Source organism: Neolamprologus brichardi, chromosome 13 (assembly GCF_056152115.1).
Source record: "Neolamprologus brichardi isolate AB-2024 chromosome 13, ASM5615211v1, whole genome shotgun sequence".
Taxonomy (NCBI): domain Eukaryota; kingdom Metazoa; phylum Chordata; class Actinopteri; order Cichliformes; family Cichlidae; genus Neolamprologus; species Neolamprologus brichardi.
The window spans coordinates 12,293,254-12,310,375 of NC_142116.1; the positions used below are offsets into that span (position 1 = coordinate 12,293,254).

At 40.4% G+C, this 17,122-nt stretch overlaps 1 protein-coding gene across 2 annotated transcripts in view; it reads right to left on the bottom strand.

The window, feature by feature from the left end:
• adam12b (ADAM metallopeptidase domain 12b) overlaps nucleotides 1-17,122 on the bottom strand; it is an 88,970-nt gene that overhangs the window by 24,864 nt on the left and 46,984 nt on the right. For both annotated transcript variants that reach the window (XM_035904674.2, XM_006783720.3), the window contains exon 12: nucleotides 3,607-3,784. In XM_035904674.2, the coding sequence (XP_035760567.2) occupies nucleotides 3,607-3,784 (178 nt within the window). The remainder of the gene's footprint in view (nucleotides 1-3,606; nucleotides 3,785-17,122) is intronic.

The following is a 17,122-nucleotide window of genomic DNA, read 5'->3' on the forward strand; positions in this document are numbered from 1 at the left end:
AAAACAGGAAAAAAAAGCAGTAATTTAATTGGAAAAAACATCAACTCGAAGACTGTCCTGGCGATTACATCGTGTCAACTTCAGTAAAAACTATTTGAACTTTTCTGCTTAACATGTCAGTATTTTAAGCGTATTAGCCTAATGGCTCTATATTTGGATCTCTAGAGTAAACAGAGCTTGCGAAAAACAAGGTATAAAATCCACTAGGCAATAAATGTCATTTAAATCTATCAGATTACAGATTGTTATCAACAATTCATATCTCATTTTATAGCTGCAGTTGGTAAATGTTAATTAACCTGCCACAAAACTCTACACTGCTTCTGGCTTTTCTGCCAACTAAAGGTCAAAACTCACCTGAATGTTTGAATTTGAGTTGAAATTCTAATTATATGCAAATGTAACGGCAAAACATATAAGCTTATGCATAAGTTCCGTGACAAAAAGAAAAAAACAAAACATCTATATTGACCCGTCAGCCTTGATTGCTGGGAATTTGGGCTGCCAGTCTATTCTTTGCATCATTCCAGCCTTCCCACGCAGTCAAACTAAATTCTGTCGTCATAACTCTGGTCCAACCGTTTATTTCCTGTCTTGAGCCTTGTAAGCCTCCACCTCATCTCCAACTGCATCAAGTCTGCCACCACCAGCTTCTGGACTCTAGGGGTTCCTGTCCCAATCGTGTAGGATGATCAGAGTTAAACTGCCAAACAGTTTACTACTCAAACTCTGTCCTTCAATAAATCACTCTGTCCAAATGATCTGTCCTTATTGAAATCCACACTGCTCAAAAAAATTAAAGGATCACTTTTTAATCAGAGTATAGCATTCAGTCAGTTAAACGTCTGGGATATTGATCTGTTGAGTTAAGTAGCAGAGGGGGTTATTAATCAATTTCAGCAGCTTTGGTGTTAATGAAATTACCACAGGTTGATTTTTTTAAGCTAATTTTGGATTTGCATTTGTCACCGCTGGTAACATGAGGATGGCACAGTAATATTAGATAAAATTATTAATCCCTCTGGTGGGCTCCTCCGGGAAATTTAGTAATGTGTCATTACTAGAAAGTTTGCTGTGTCTCTAACAGAGTCTCACGATCATGGAGGTGGCAATCACTCTAGGGGAGCTAGACAGGGCCGTAGAAAGTCTGTAACTCACGAGCAGCTCCTCCGTGAAAGGAGGAAGAGGAAAAACATTGCCACAGCTCTACAAAATGACCTGCTGCAGGCTATTGTTGTGAGTTTTTCTGATCAAAAAATCTGAAACAAATTTCATGAAGGTGGACTGAGGGCGTCATGTCCTTTAGTGCGTCATGTGCTCACTGCCGACTGACTGTGGGTCAGTGACTTTCTGGGGAGGCACACCCATGGAGGGATCCACAGATTTCTATAAGCAATTTAATAAAGTTATAAAAGTACATAACGGGCATCAAGGTTGCGGAACGGCTAGCACCACCGCCTCACAACAGGAAGGTTAGCGAGGGGATCATGTCTACGTTGAGTTTGCGTGACCTCTCTGTGCCGGTCTTCTCTCCAGTTACTCTGGCGTCCTCCCAGAGCCCAAAGTCATGCATGTTAGCTTAATTGGATGTAGATGTGAATGTGACCTGTACATGTACCGTCTCTCTTAAACTAAGTAAGTAAATTTTTTTTTTGTAAAGTGCCTTTCACAGAGAGGCAGTCACAAGGTAAATTAAAGTAGACTAAAATACATAAAAACCACAATAAAATACAGTAGAGCACAGTAAAGTGCCACTGACAGCAAAACAAGAACAAATTAAAGTGCAGAATAAAAGAAAAACAAGTTTGAAACTGCTTTTTAAGTGAGTTATTTGTAGTCTTGATGTCACAGACTGAAAGGCACCGCCCCCTCAGTTTCTGATTTTATGCGAGGAACAGCAAAAAAAATTCTGAGCCTGCGTTCGGCGCTGGGATCAACAGTCTGGAGCCTGTCCAGTTGATGCTCTTTATCCGAGTACAAGAATTTTAAATTTACGGATCCTAAATGCTACTGGGAGTAATGTGAGCTTGCTTATTAGAACATGTTAGCAGTCTGGCAACGGCATTTCGTACAGCTTGAACATGTGAAAGAGATAGTTTATCTAAGCTGGACTAACTCATAAATCATTTTCTCCAGTTAAGCCGAGGAGAGCATCATCACAATTTATAAGAGAATTCCTTAAGTGAAAGAAACAGGAATGAAACAGATTTTACACAGAAGTCGAAGCTCAGAGAGGAATCAAATATTACGCTAAGATTTTGCAGCAAAAGGAAGCGAGTGTTTTTTTAGGATATAACTTGGAAGAGGCTATAATCACGGTGTCAGTCTGATTGGCGTTTAAAACAAGCTAATTGTTGGAGAGCCATATTAAAGGCTGGGGTAGACTCCAGCACTTATGCAATCCTGAATTTGATTAACAGTTCAGAAAATGGATGACTGAGAAGTACATCATTAGATATGGGGCAATAATATGTGCAGGATGTAGATACGATAGTTCACTTATAAGGAAAGTGCCAAGCATTTAGTGGTTCCAGCTTCTCAAGATGACTTTCTGCACTGTACAAAGATAATTAATGGACTTAGCAAAATGCCTCTGAAGGGCATTTGTCACTATTTTGATTGTATATTGAGCAATACAATTGAGCAATTGAGAAAATATATCGAGTGATATATTTCTCACTATATTTCCTGTGATTTCCAAGCAGCTGGGTTGGCTACAACAGTGTTACCTGCTTCCCACATGCGATTTTCACTTCCCTTCACAGGGTAGGGTATCCTGCCGTGCACACGAGAAAGAAACAATGTGTGCACGGATGCGTGCATCAGACTTTAGCTGGTACAGCCAAAGAAAATGTGTTTCAGCCTCAACCTGATTTGTTTGTTTCCTTTGTCACACTGTTATACAGTGGTTTGATTAATGGGCCTTCAGCAGGGATATGGCATCACCCGAGCGGCCTGTCAGAGCCTCGCTCCACACATGTGGGAAATCAAGAGAAGGTGTGATGTAAATAAAACACTTACACAGGAAGCCTTGGGTGGCTTGCTGGTTTTTGGGTTGGTATGTTTTTTTCCAGCTTACTAGATTTCTCTGCTTTTAAGTCATAAAAACACATTTCAGGGTCAAGAGAAAGTTTAACTTGGAAGTTTGTTGTGGTTTGTTTTAGGGGTCTGAGTGCGTGGCTGAGACTTTCAGTGGTCGGGGACGATTGCTTATAGGACAGTAACATTGTTTCCATTAAGCACAGTTTGCAAGGGAAATGTCAAGTAAGACAAGTGCACAAAAGTTGTTTTGTTTTGTTGCATTATTCATTCACAACCAGTCATTTCTTACATTTGGGAATAAACATATTGATTTGAAGACATTGTTTACTATAAGCAGAGAATATTTTGGGAGGTTTTTGGGCATCTTGGAGAAAGGGATACTCTTTTATTTTTCTGAATTTCGATTCTCCAAACTCACCAAGGGGAAGATTGACTGAAAACATTTGCTTTCTATGCATTTTCACATTTAGCTTTACATGCCCTGTTCAGTGGTAACCACGCAGGTGGAGATTGATCCACTCCAATGGTGCAGGTGTGGTTGAATGCCTTTTGCGTTGACCTTACCTCTGGCTCCCCGCAGTCACACTCTTCTCCCTCCTCCACATAGCCATTGCCGCATTTTTGGCCTCCGTAAAGCACCTTGACCTCGGGCATGTTGTACAAACACATTCCCACGCCTTTCTCCAGACTGGCGGCAAGGTCCTTCTTACTGCATGTGCTGAACACGGTTGGAAAGGGATACCTGCAACAAGAATGTAGGAGCAAGGCTGAACAAAATTAAAGAATGGAGAGCATTAATACAAATTCCACAAAGATAAAACTCCTTGATGTGTGCCTTTAACAGAAAATATGTCAAGAAAAGTGAACTCAATCACTCTACTGGGCAAAAGTCTTCACTGCAGCCTTTGTTCAATCTGCTCACTCGAGAGGTCTTTTCACACAAATTTAATGGTCTACTGGTATTATATGAACTCCATCTCGATGGATTTTCTATCCTACATGATACATAAATGGTCCTTGAGATGTCCAATATAAACATTTTCTCTGGCAGCTACATTTTCAAGAGTCATATCCTGGTTAGAGAGGGACAATTTAAGCAACTGATTGGATGGAAGAGGTGTGGTGTGCTGGGATGTGGAGGATTTGTGTCTGAGCATGTGCGCATGTGAAACCTTTATGAAATACCAAGCCCGAAACCATATCATTTCTACCGCATTAATTTCATTCCCTAGTATCACTTACCTGAAGTGCTGACTAACGTCTAATTTAGCGAGGAAAGAAATGGAATTTCTTATAGAAAGGAAGAAAGTGTTATGACTTTAAAGATGAAACTGCGTGATGTGCCAATAACAGCTGTGAAGCCCGGGGAAACGGCCCCTCCTGTTGGAGTGAGTTCCTGCGACTCCACAAACCAAAGAGATAAATAGGGCATGGAAGGAGGTGAGGGACTGACACTGAAAAAAAAGAAAATAAATAAAATGCAGAAAAGTAGGACAGAGGAAAGGATTTGTGCACAGTGTTGCCAGAAACAGACCAAAGGAGAGTGGACAAATAGTGGAAAAAAACTAGAGGGAGATCAGGAATAAATAAATCGTGGACTAGATAGAAATATGGTAAAAATCTTGCTGTTTGGACAGGAGTGGGGACAGAGATTTGGTCACGAGTGGCAAAAAGCCTGCAAAGAGGCAGCAACCAACCATGAAGACGCAAAGAAAGTGACATAAAACATCTAAACAGATCCCAAATGGCTAAAAAAGAAAAAGGCAGGGAATGACTAAAACGGGACAAACCAGTTCAAAATGACCCTCAGGATTTGCAAAACAATAAAAAATAGACATTTTAATCATTTTACATGCCCTGTGTCAAGTTTGGACTCTCAGTTAAGGCTTGAATAGTAAACATGCTAACAGAATAAAACACAACCCAGAGGATATATTGCATTACAACCCAGCATACAATAGCAACATAACCGAGACTCCAGCTACATTCTTCATGCCAGCAAACAAACAGGAACAGCATCACAAAAACACTCTGAGAAAGGCAGGCTTTGGGGTGTAAAATGGATATCTCAGAGCTCACACAGCTCATCGAGGGACACACTCGAGCTTCAAAAAAAAAAAAAAAAAAGAGGACGAGAGGAGGATATGGGGTGGCAGGGAGCGATGGCTAGCGGAGAGGATTGGCAGACGTGGCACGGAGAAAAGGAGCTGGCATTGGATGCTTGAAAAGCTTGACATCAGAAAGAAACATGTCACACACGTACTTATGCAGCGATAGACTGACTGGGGTCTTCAAACGCAACGGGGTGTGGAGGCTGTCTGCAAAGCTTGAGGCTTGACAGGGCAGATTTGTGAAAATTCAACATTACACAGAATATGTTTGTGGGGCCTGGCAGTGGACAGAGGTGGGGGGTAGGGATGTGTGATGCTTTGCCTTTGCCTAAGGGGGATTTGGCTGTTGCAACTGCATGGATATTTCACTGTTGTTAGTTGACTATAGTGAAGCTCCTCCTGAGGGGGCTTGAGATAAGGGTGGAGGCATTCAATGGAAATGGACTCTGCATATATATATATATATATATATATATATATATATATATATATATATATATATATATATATATATATATATATATATATATATATATATATACACACACACACACACACACACACACACACACACACACACACACATGTTAGAGATGGACCGATCAGATATTACGTATAGGTCCGATACTGACCCAAATTACTGGATCGGATATCAGAGAGAAATAAAAAAATGTAATCCGATCCATTAAATATCAAAAAAGCACCTCACAAAACTTGCGACATGGCATAACTCGCCTCATAACCGTAGCACGTCGGAACAGTATGCATCACGTGATAGAGCGGCTGTGGCGCAAGACCTGTTGTCTGGTTGAGCCTCTGGAGCCTCGCTACCAAACCGGCATTTCATCTCCGAGAAAGTGATCCCAGAGAGAAGTAAAGCAAGTGTGTAAGTTAATCTCTGAATGTTTGTAAAGCATTTTAGCGCTAAGCTTAACAACCGATATATGGAGCGACTGTCTCTCTCCCTCCCTCCCTCTCCTGTTGCTACATCAATCGTGAAACGGATTAATGATCAGCTGATCGGCTTTTCTGTCGCGAGTCCGTCTCTCTTCTTTGTTTATCGCCCACTTCGCACCAGAAAGAGGAAACCAGCGGCTGAACAACAGCAGCACGTTTAAGCTTGATAAGCTGTTGTTAGAATTTATTTAATATTACTTTGTACACCAGGATCCTTTTCTATGCAGCTGACGGCTGATAACTGTGCAGGGGCGGATCTAGCAAAGTTTAGCCAGGGGGGCCGATAGGGCATTAACAGGGAAAAGGGGGGCACAAAGACATACTTTTCTTTCTTATTCTCATTTAAAATATCTAGCTTTTAATAAACAATTATCTGAATCTTACACCCAAAGTTTTAATCGGATGTAAAATGTATAGAAGTCCATTACTGTATAATAGTAACTATTAAGTCTAATATACCCTAATAAGCTATAGTACTTTTTCCTTTGGGAAGGTACCATCTGTGCAGTCTGCAGTTCTGTTGAAGAAAGATGTTGAATCTATTTAATTATTCTTGAAAAATAATTGATTTCTGTGCATTTTTTTAACTGCATCAAATTAAAGTTGATTACGTCGATTAAGCATCATGAGGTGGAGGGTGGTTCCCTATTTTTTTTTTTTTTGCTGGGAGTTTGCAACCCTATTAGTTAGGTTGTTTACTCTTTAAACTACCAGAATAGGGAGGCTAGAGTAGGTTTAAGTTTATTAGATTGATTAGTATTGCTGAACTATGAAATATTTTGGGTATAGTGTATTTTTTGCATACAGGTATAACAGAATAGCTTTAGTGTTTTTTTTAACATGAGTTTGAACTATACAAAATGCAGAAAGATGTTTAAAAAACAGTTTTATTGATTAAAAAACACACTAGATTGGATTCATATCGGTATCGGCCGATATATGCACATAAATATTTCTGAAGAACACAGAAAATCAGTCAATCCTGGGTGAAGATGCTGCTTCCACTACACTTACACTGTTCACCTTTGAATGTCGACTGCTTTCATTTCTGACACACCAGAAGCCAATCAGCCTGTCTCTGTCCACCCTTGTCTGCTCCCATAAGCCACTTGTTAGAGTCTTTTTACCGCCATAAGGTACTCAGAAAACAAGCTCTGCTGTCCTGTGTGTGGATAACCATGCATGAAATCAAGGACAGACAGGCTATGCAGTTCAAACCACACAGCACAGTGCAGACCAAGCCCCCTGTAAATAGCACAGTCTGCTTCTGATAACAGAACGCAGGCTTGCTTCAGGAAAGGAGACGGAGTGTACATGAGGTGTAAGGAGAGCCCGTTCTCAATAAATTGGCATTAATGGAAAAAGCTGGGACAGTTGTCAGCAGCATTTCCTCATGGAGGAAAATACAGCTTCTCTGGATCAAATTAGACCCACATGGAAAGTATTAGAAAAACCCAGAGGATAAATGTAATGTCAAGAAAATACGAGTGAGAACCAGCGTGTCTACAGCTATGCTTTGTCTGAGACAAAAGCTTGATCATTGATTATTCTCGTAACCGAAAACACACTTTATTATCCCTGAAGCCTAAAGCTTGTGTCTGCTATCATTACTAAAAAACACTGATTAGCCCTCCCACTGGTTAAATAATAAAATAGAATAAAAACTACACGTGAGCTAGAAAGAGAGCCTAATGTAATCTTATTGATGGGGGTTAGAATAAGTAGAATGACATTTAAGCCGCTTAAATGCAACTCTGTGCAAGATGCGCTCCATCACTTATTAAGCTTGACTATTTAAAGTAAAGGGCACCTCGAGCGGGCATAATGGGAGCCAAGAAATTGCTCTAAATTATCTGCCTTTAAGTGATGTCTAACGTGGCCAATGATGTGTATCAACAGGGCTTTGATAATTGAGCTGTGACGCTAATCTGCAGCTGACATTCCTCCAGGTAACAGCTGCCCACTCCATCCTGGCAACAGATGCGGTGTCAACCCGACAGGGTGCCCAAGGATGCTGTGAGAATATCTCTGTCACCCACGGCCCGATGCGGCTCTTTATGACAATGAACAGAAACAACAAAGCGGCATCCTGTCCAGACGCAGATGAGCACGAATGCACAATCAAAGACAGAATCTGTGGCGATGCCTCTCAAGTGTTTCTGTGCCTCTGGGTGAATATCTGCGACTTTCAACCAGAGAACGGAAATTAATTTATGTGAACAGGAAAAGAAAACATTAAATTACTGTTCACTGGGTATGTGATGCAGGCAAGAAGCAGAGAAAATGTTTCAGTGCAGTGGCTCGCTGGTGAACTTTATGTAAAACTCTTAAAAATGTGGTTTCAAATGTATTATTTCTCTTCAGTGTTAAATAAACTACGCTACATAAGAAAAAAATCTAAGATCAAGTTGAGAGGAAAAAAACATCCTTAGTGAAATTTTTAAGGCTAAAATCTCTGCTGCACTTGCATTAAATTGTTTATTCCTCTATATATATTTTTGTGCACTCTCATTGCATTTGCAGCTCTGTGTAAGGAGCACAGTAAAAGAAAAACACTTCAATAATAAGAAATCAAACCGAGTAAGGTCAACAGAAGCATGCAAGTAGTTTTCTGTAAACCTACTCTGGGAATGGCTCCAATGAGCAGATCTTAGTTTGCAACAGATCCACATCAAACGTATGCATTATTACAGCTGAGACCACACGGCTGCTCCGCTGTCCAAGAAATTAGCCGAGCAGAGAGTGTAGGTTTCCCTGGACAATACTGGTTTAAAGCCCTGCACCCTCTCCAGGTGTAGTTTGCTGGGGTGGAACTAATTTGGCTGCTCATAAGAGTTATACAAAATCTAATTAGTCACATGCGTTCTGGCTGTCATTACTGTTTGAAAGGCAAATATGTCATTTGCAATGTGAATACCACACACTGTTAAAGATCCTAATCTCATCAGTGTTGTACAGCCTTATGAATCTTTGCTTCTGACTGAGGAAAATACATCTCACTGACAAGCAGTAGCAGTGTAGGGATGAAAACATCTAATATTTTTATTGTGGCAAAGCAGTTACGGTTAATCTAATAAAAATCTAATAACAACACGCATAATTTTCTGTCTCATGCTTCTTTTATTATAAGAGAGGATTTGTTTATTTCTCAACTTATAGCTTTTGATTTCAGAGCAGGTAGAAGGGTTAGAAATATGCCCCCCTGGTAATTTACTAACAGGAGTCTTTAGTTGTTGCCTGGGCTTAATTGCTGTTTGTTCAGATCTAATCTATGGATAAAGGCATGCCTGGGGTAGCTTTGCAGACACACACCACTTTTGCTAGACCTCATCATGCTCTTCTACCTGACGTTTTGACACATTGGTGGTAGATTATGAGATTAGAAAAAACAGAAATAACACATATCCGTCTAGCAGCACTCCAAAGACACTAACAGCAGCATCTTATCTGTTCACAGCCTCGAGATTTGAATTCTAATTTTATCTTTTGCAATTTATTTAAAGTCTTCTGTTACAAGAGATTACTTTAAGATGAACATGAGGTGCAGTCTGGGATCTTCAGGTAGGTCAGGGATGTCAAACTCATTTTCCATCATGGGCCACATACAGTCCACTTTGATCTTAAGTAGGCTGAGAAGTTCAACGTATAAAGACGTTTAACTACACATTAAATCCTAATTCATAGAAGAATAAGAAATGCAGTTTCAACAGTGTATCTCAGTTTTTCTACATGCTAAAAATAAATCCACTTAACATGTGCAGTGACGAGGAGCTGATTGAGGGTTTAATTCTGATGAGAACTTACTAAATGCTGCACCTGATCTGTTCTGTCGCTTTCCATATTGATCAAACTAGCTAAACTCTCTAAAACATCAGCAATTACTTTGCTGTATATCAACATTTTTTGAATAGCAAGCTGGATGGATTTTTTTTTAGTAAAAAAATGTCTTTCATTACTTTATTCACTCAGGAGATTTTTCCACTTAACATTTTCTGAGCCCAGGTCAGAATAATAATTTATTTCCCAGTCCACTGCTTTTACTTGATTGTTATCAAGTTCGACAGAATGGCAGCCAGTATATTTGTGCTGACTGTACAGGTCTTCCTGTCTTTTAATCCTCCACAGTCACTGCAAATCAGATATGACAAATTAGCAAGACGGTGCACAGTGCCAGGTGACTGCCATGGTCACACGTGTTACTCTACTCACTTAAAAGACTGGAACTAGCAAAGATCATCTTAGTAATCAAGGCCAAGCTAAGTAAAAGCCAGTTTTTGCAATCGGCCTTTTAACTCTCGCTCTTTCAGTGCAGGTAAACAAACTGTATATATAAACAAAGCATTGGAAGATTAGAAGGTAAAAAGATTTTTCCCGTTTCTCCAGGTGGTAACAGTTTATCTGCAGGCACTAAATGTTGTGAGCATGCTGTACATGAATAAAGCATGAATCTAGTGCAGAACTTCTTTACCCTTCCTTCCTCCACTCATCAGGGTTCAGTCACTCGGTACTTAGAGGACTTAATGATGTACGTGATCCAGTGATCTGCCTTATGCATAACATGAGTGACAGACCCACTTATCAAGTGAAACACTGGATTGACGTAAAGATGCAACACAGTGTTGCATTTCTAAAAAGCCCGGGGAATAAACTTTCCCCCTTACTGTGTGGTCTAAGCCTGTTTGAAATGCAGGTTTTCATTTGTGAGAGAAATGTAGCAAAATCTATGGCTGGAAATCCAAAACAGCGACTCTTGATTACACTGGAAGATACGTCCAAGGATGGCTGATTTGCTGACTAAAGACAGCCTGCAGCAAAATTTAGAGCCGAATAATCCCAATGTGAATGCTGCTACGCTCCATGTCTACAAACCATCCAATCAGAACACAGCGTAAAACGGCCAATTACAACGACAGACGACGCTGCTCAGCATAACGGATCATAAGCACCACGTTTTATATAAACCAAACAGATTCAAAACTCTTCACCACTTCCTCATTATTTCTAGCACAATTCGCCATGACATTCACCAGCGCACTATCTGGTAGCACAGTCTGACACAGATTTCATGAGACTGATCTTACAGAGTGTCAAACTCAATGAAAGTACAGAGAATTGTCAAAACTAAAGCAGCAAATTGACACGGCAAATTGACATGTCAAATTTTTTTTAACCCGGTAAGGCTCAAGCTCCAAAATGACTAAAGCCTACTTTCCCAATAATGCAACTTAATAGCACAAAATTGGTGCTTCGATATTAGCCAGGCCAAAGGATTCCTGGTGACCGCTGCACAGTGCATACCGATTAGATTTCTGTCGGACTTGAGCAATCAGGCTGGCTGATTTATACATGGCTGCAAAAATGATATGATTGCTACTTTACATGAGAATTCCTAAAAAACTGAGTTTACTGATTGCATATAAAGCATTTTAAACTACCCTTTTATAATTAAAAGATTCCAAAATGGCACACAAGCTGATTATACGGTGTGAATGCTTGCCTGACTTCCAGTAAAACCTGCTGGAAACTTTTAACACAAAAAAATTGCTCACTTAAAAAGCAAGAAAATGAGCAAAAATTGCAGCTTTTTTCATTCTGAGTTACAAAATGGTTCGACACTGTAGTGAGTTAAAGGTAGACCATCTTTAGTACATGAAGGAGCTTATTTTGGCGAGTGGATGATTCCTGCCTGATCATGTCAGAAGGTTGAGAGGATGAGGAAATGTCAGTCAGGTGCTGGACTTAGGAAGGTCTGTAGACGGAAGAGGCACTGGTTAAATGAAGGCTATGAAGGGCTCTACTGTTTATGGGGCCTTTGACTGACACTGGACTGTCTCTGCTGCTCTCCTAAACTGCATTGCAGACTGACATGCATCTAGCCCAGGCTAAACAGGAGAGACATGTTTGACCTTTTGGGAAATGTTAAGCTGCTACACCAGACGGAGCCTACTGTGATTAAAAATCCAGAAAACAAACAAAGCACAAGCCACACTTCCTACATTTACCCACTAGCACTCTTACCAGCTTTCTCTCTCTTTCTTCAGATTTTCTGTACTGTCCCACTTCACCCCAGTTTTGGACTCTTCTACTTATAAGAGAGTGACAAAAGTCACAGAAGGTCCTTTGTATTATCTTGACAAAGCAGTCACCTCTTGGCCTCAAAATCCAGCCACAGTACCCCTGCTGTGCTTCATCAGTCTACCCAGTTACACATATAGACACAGGAAAGTACTTCTGAGCTTTCTGTCCACGTTCATATGATGCAACTCTTGGCTCAATTTCTAAAGAAGACACCCCTGCTTCAAAACGTCCATGTAAAACTCTCCTCAGCACCTCACAGTTTCACTTGTTAAGACACAAATCTCCCACGGCCAGTCTCTATGGCTCACAAGCCCATCGCTGGTTTTCATGTTTACCCAAAATAATTCCTTCATTGTCATCTTTTTAATGTTTGTCTTTTGCTCTCACCTCTATCTCTTTTTGTGCTTCCCTTCTTGCTTTGCCACTGAGGGAGATAAAAGACGAATGAAACCGCAGCTCTCCTGCTCCGCCCGTCTATCCATGCATAAAGCACCTCTCTGCGGATCTCTCTCTGTGTGCCCTGGCCCTGATTGCAGCTGGCAGCGTCACTGATAATCACGTCATTTAGATGCAGCCTGTCTTCTCCTCCATTAGCAAGTCTAACATGAGACTATCCCAAACACACAGTCAAACAGCCTACACTGCTTTACAATGATGTGCTTAACATTCTGGAGGCATATGAACCAAGGGTCAAAGGAGGCTGCTAATATTAAAAAACAAAACCAGATCTGTGATGGGGGAAATGAGATCTAGATTGGTTTGTGAAATTATTGGTTTTGTTAACAGGAAACTGAATTTGGGCTGATACTTTAGGAAATTCAATTTAGGAGATAGCCGGCTAAGTCAAGCTTGAACTTGGGTAACTTCATCACTTTTATATTCGAAGCAGGCTCGCAAATGCTGGCAAAACGTTTCCCATGACAAACTTCAGACTACGAGCAGAGACAGATGCTGCAGAACGGATACTGTCGGGACAGAAATGCTGTGTCAGCAACAGAGTTAATCACCCTTAATATTACATGCAAATTAATTGGAGTCTATATAGAAACCTTTTATGAGTTTGAAGCACTTATGCAGTTTTGGCTTTGGAAGGAGCAGAACATTAAGAAACACAATACTGATGATCCTAAACATTTCTAGCCAGCATGTGGAGAGCAACATTTATTTGGAGAAGGTAACAAGGCGACTCAGCACGTCCTCTCCTTTTAGCTAAAGTTTGGTCTCCACCAAAAATAAAAGACTCTTGAGCTCTTTAGCTAATAGTTAGTTCTTTACTTAGGCAATGAATTCACATTAAATTAGGCAGATAAGGTGAAAGCTGGTTAATTCAGGTTTTTTATAAAATCCTATAAAGAACACAATTTTTAACTTTTTAGAAAAATGTTGTTGTCATTTATTTAAAGATGTATTTTGGGGTAATTTTTGCTGAACAGGACAGTGATGCAAAAAGGAAAGGAAGGGTAGAGAGCAGGGGAATAACATGCAGAGAACATCTCAGGGTCTCTGCGGTGGCCTTGTGGGATTTGGGCTGCCTACTCGACCCGGCAAACTAAAGCGGCACCCTGGGATGTCTTCTTTTAGAAGTCCCATTTTAACCAAATCTCATCTTTTTTTTTGGCGGCTGAATAGATTTAGCCCAGAAAATAAAATAAACTACTAAAAAAATTAAGTGAACACTTATGAGCTTGATCATCAGACATCAGTCTGTCCAGTTGGTAAACACACCCATTTAATCCAATGTTCTGGTGCAAATGAAAGTACCCCCAGACATACAAAGGAGCAGATATTGATCCTTCTCTGGGCTCCTCATGCAAGGGTCTGTCTCCTGATGTCTCCTCCTCACGCGTAAGATTAGACTGGGAGACACAGCAAACCTTATTTCAGCATGTATAGGTGCTGGACAACTTGTGCAACCTGAATGGGCTCCAGGTACTATCTTATGCTACGACTACTGACAAGGACACTACCAAAAATGCAAAACTAGAGAAAATCAGTCAGAAGAGATGAGGAGAAAACATGGTCTGCAAAACCATTTTCTTTCTGGGGTCTTGTTGCATGTCCAGCGCACCTGCTGTCACCTTCACTTACACCAGGGGTCAGCAATCTTTAAGACTCAAAGAGCCATTAGGACCCGGTTTCCACGCATATGAAAACACTGGGAGCCGCAAATACTTTTTGACATCTAAAATGAAGATAACACTGTATATATTGTTTTTTACCTTTATGCTTTGTGTGAACAACTAAGGTGTGTTGCTTATGAAATCCATGAAGTGCTACAGAGAAAATTACATTTTATTTATGTAATTAACACATTTTGAACTCTTAAAGAAATATAACAAAAGGAAAGACACCCAGCTGAACTAAAATGATCCATGTAGCAAACAAAAACTGTTGTGAGCCGCCACCCTTATATCGCCTTTGGGCTTTTGGAGCCTTGACCTGACTTTTAAAAAATACTTGGAAAAAAAGCACTATGCTGCTAAAAGATGAAAAATAGATATTTGCAAAATTCTGCCTAAATATGTATTTTACCTGGTTAATGTGTGTGGGAAGGCGTGGTCTGCAGCGCCGCTGCAGGGGAGGAGGACGCACCTGAGCGGCACCGGCAATCACGCCTCGCCTCCTTAACGTCTGTGCTATCTATGCTGTTGTCTTGGTATGTGTCGGGCTGTGAGCTGGAAAGCTACAGCCGGCTGTATGCGTACAGCAACCGTGTGTGAAAAGTGGTCAATAAAGAGATGCTGAAAAGCGTGTTCATGGAAACATCGTCGGGTCTGCCGTAATATGTTTACAATGGGACGTCTGCTCCTGAACCTCTGCGCACAGTGTCTGCAAATCGGGGCTGTACGAAGTCACTTTCATCTTTACGCAGGACTGTAAGCTGTCATCTGTGAGGCGTGAGCGGTTTGTTTTTAACATAGTTCACGGTGGAGCTGCTGACATAATGTGGATCCGAAGATCCATAATAGTAATGGTTGAAAGTCTCGATAAATGCACGGCGTTTCGGCGGGTACACTGGCTTCCGCGAGTGTGACGCTTATTTTGAGCGATGAAAAACTAATAGAATATAATTTTTTTTTAATTTCAATATCACAATAATCTTCCAATTTAGAACTACAAGTTAAAAAAATAACTAACAGAAATAAAATACACTTCAGCTAAATACTTCTAATTTATTTTCCCAAAGAGCCGCAGTATAAGGACTAAAGAGCTGCGGCTCCGGAGCCGCAGGTTGCCGACCCCTGACTTACACCAAAGCAGATGAAATAGGTCCCTGCAGTTTAACTGGCTTTGTGTTATCCTGTGATAAACTGTTCCCTTAATTTTTTTGACACGTGTTCATGGACACGGTGCTTCATAGGGCGCCACTGTTACATTATTATTTTAAAAGCTAAATATTGATACATTGTGTTAGTGTATCAACACAAAATCGGCATGCAAAATGTCAGCGGATCAAGGCGTGTGCATTTATTCCACATGGTTGGCAAACAGAGGAGCGGGTAACAGAGTAAAAGGTCACTGATCATCACTTTCAACTACTAATGTAACAGTGCTGATAAGTGGGGTTTTGCTTAATTAAGTTTTTTTTTTTTTTTTTTAGAAAATGCAGTATGGTAATTTTTTGAAATTCTCTGCATGACATCGCTAGAAGATGTTGTCAGTATGCTGGGGTCTGACATGCACTGCATTAAAATGTTTCGCTCTAATAGATGTTGTAGCACGAAACAGCAGGATGAGGCCAGAGGTTGCACGAATGCAATGTTTTTGAAAACTTCTCCCTCCTTTCAATTTATATGGTAAGAGGTCGTTCAAGTTTTCTGGGAACAGTTCTGGCAAACATTATACAAGCTACATTATTTGTGTGCCTGTTATCAGATTTCATGGAATTTTTTGTCTGCAGTTTGTTTCTTCTTGTCTCTGCTTAGTTCTAGAAATTATTTGAAATATTTTTTGGCTTAGTTTTTAATGACAAAAGGTCAAAACAAGTGTCAGTAAAATTATTTAGACAAAAATTCATCCTAATGTGCTTGTTGCTTCAAACTCAGATCCCCCGTTTCTCCTGTCTTAGCACATTGCTGTTAATGTCATTTCAAATACACGACAAACTGCAAACAACTGTGTTTAATTAATCTTTCTGTTTTGTGTTGTTATCCATTTATCCACCTGCAGTTTTTATTCAATTTCTTGACTATTCTTGTGTTTATGCTGCCCTTTGCTGCAATTGTTAGCTGTGATTATACCCATATTAAACCATCCCTTCCTAATGGCCTTTCAGTGTGAGGTAATGGGGGAGGGGCAGAATATTCCTGTACTGTGTGCTGTAAAAAAAGCATTTCAAAGTTTATCTGAATCGAATTTTAAGCTTCAACAGCACATGTTTTATAAGGCTTGGCAACCTTTCCTGCAATATTCTCCACGGACAAATCCACAGCCCCATGTGTGTATGATTTAACTGCCCCAGAGATAATGTGTGCAACAGATTGGGTTATTGTCGGCATGTGGGTTTATTTTAGTTTTTTTTTGTTTGTTTGTAGTTTAGAAACTCTATACGAATATTTGAATAATAACAGTTACGATGCATTTCAGGGTTTTGTCTTCTTCACAGTGTATTCATGCTGATTCATCTGTGGCTTGCGGGATTTACCATCAGACAAACCAGACTGGCACCAGACCAAGGGTGAAATCTGGTATTGAGCTCTGGGTTCGCCTTATCTGCTCGCTGTTTACTAACAGTCACAGAGTCCATCTCTTGCAGCAGCTCTGTTATCTCAGCGACCCAGGCAACACGAGCAGAATGCTAGAGCAGCTGCTCTAGTCTCAAGCCAAAGTGTGTGCATGTGTGTCTCTCTGTGGATGCGATTTAAACCTTTTCTCATTCATCAACTTATAAACAATGGAGCATCATGTACAGATGAAATCAATCCCACCCGTGC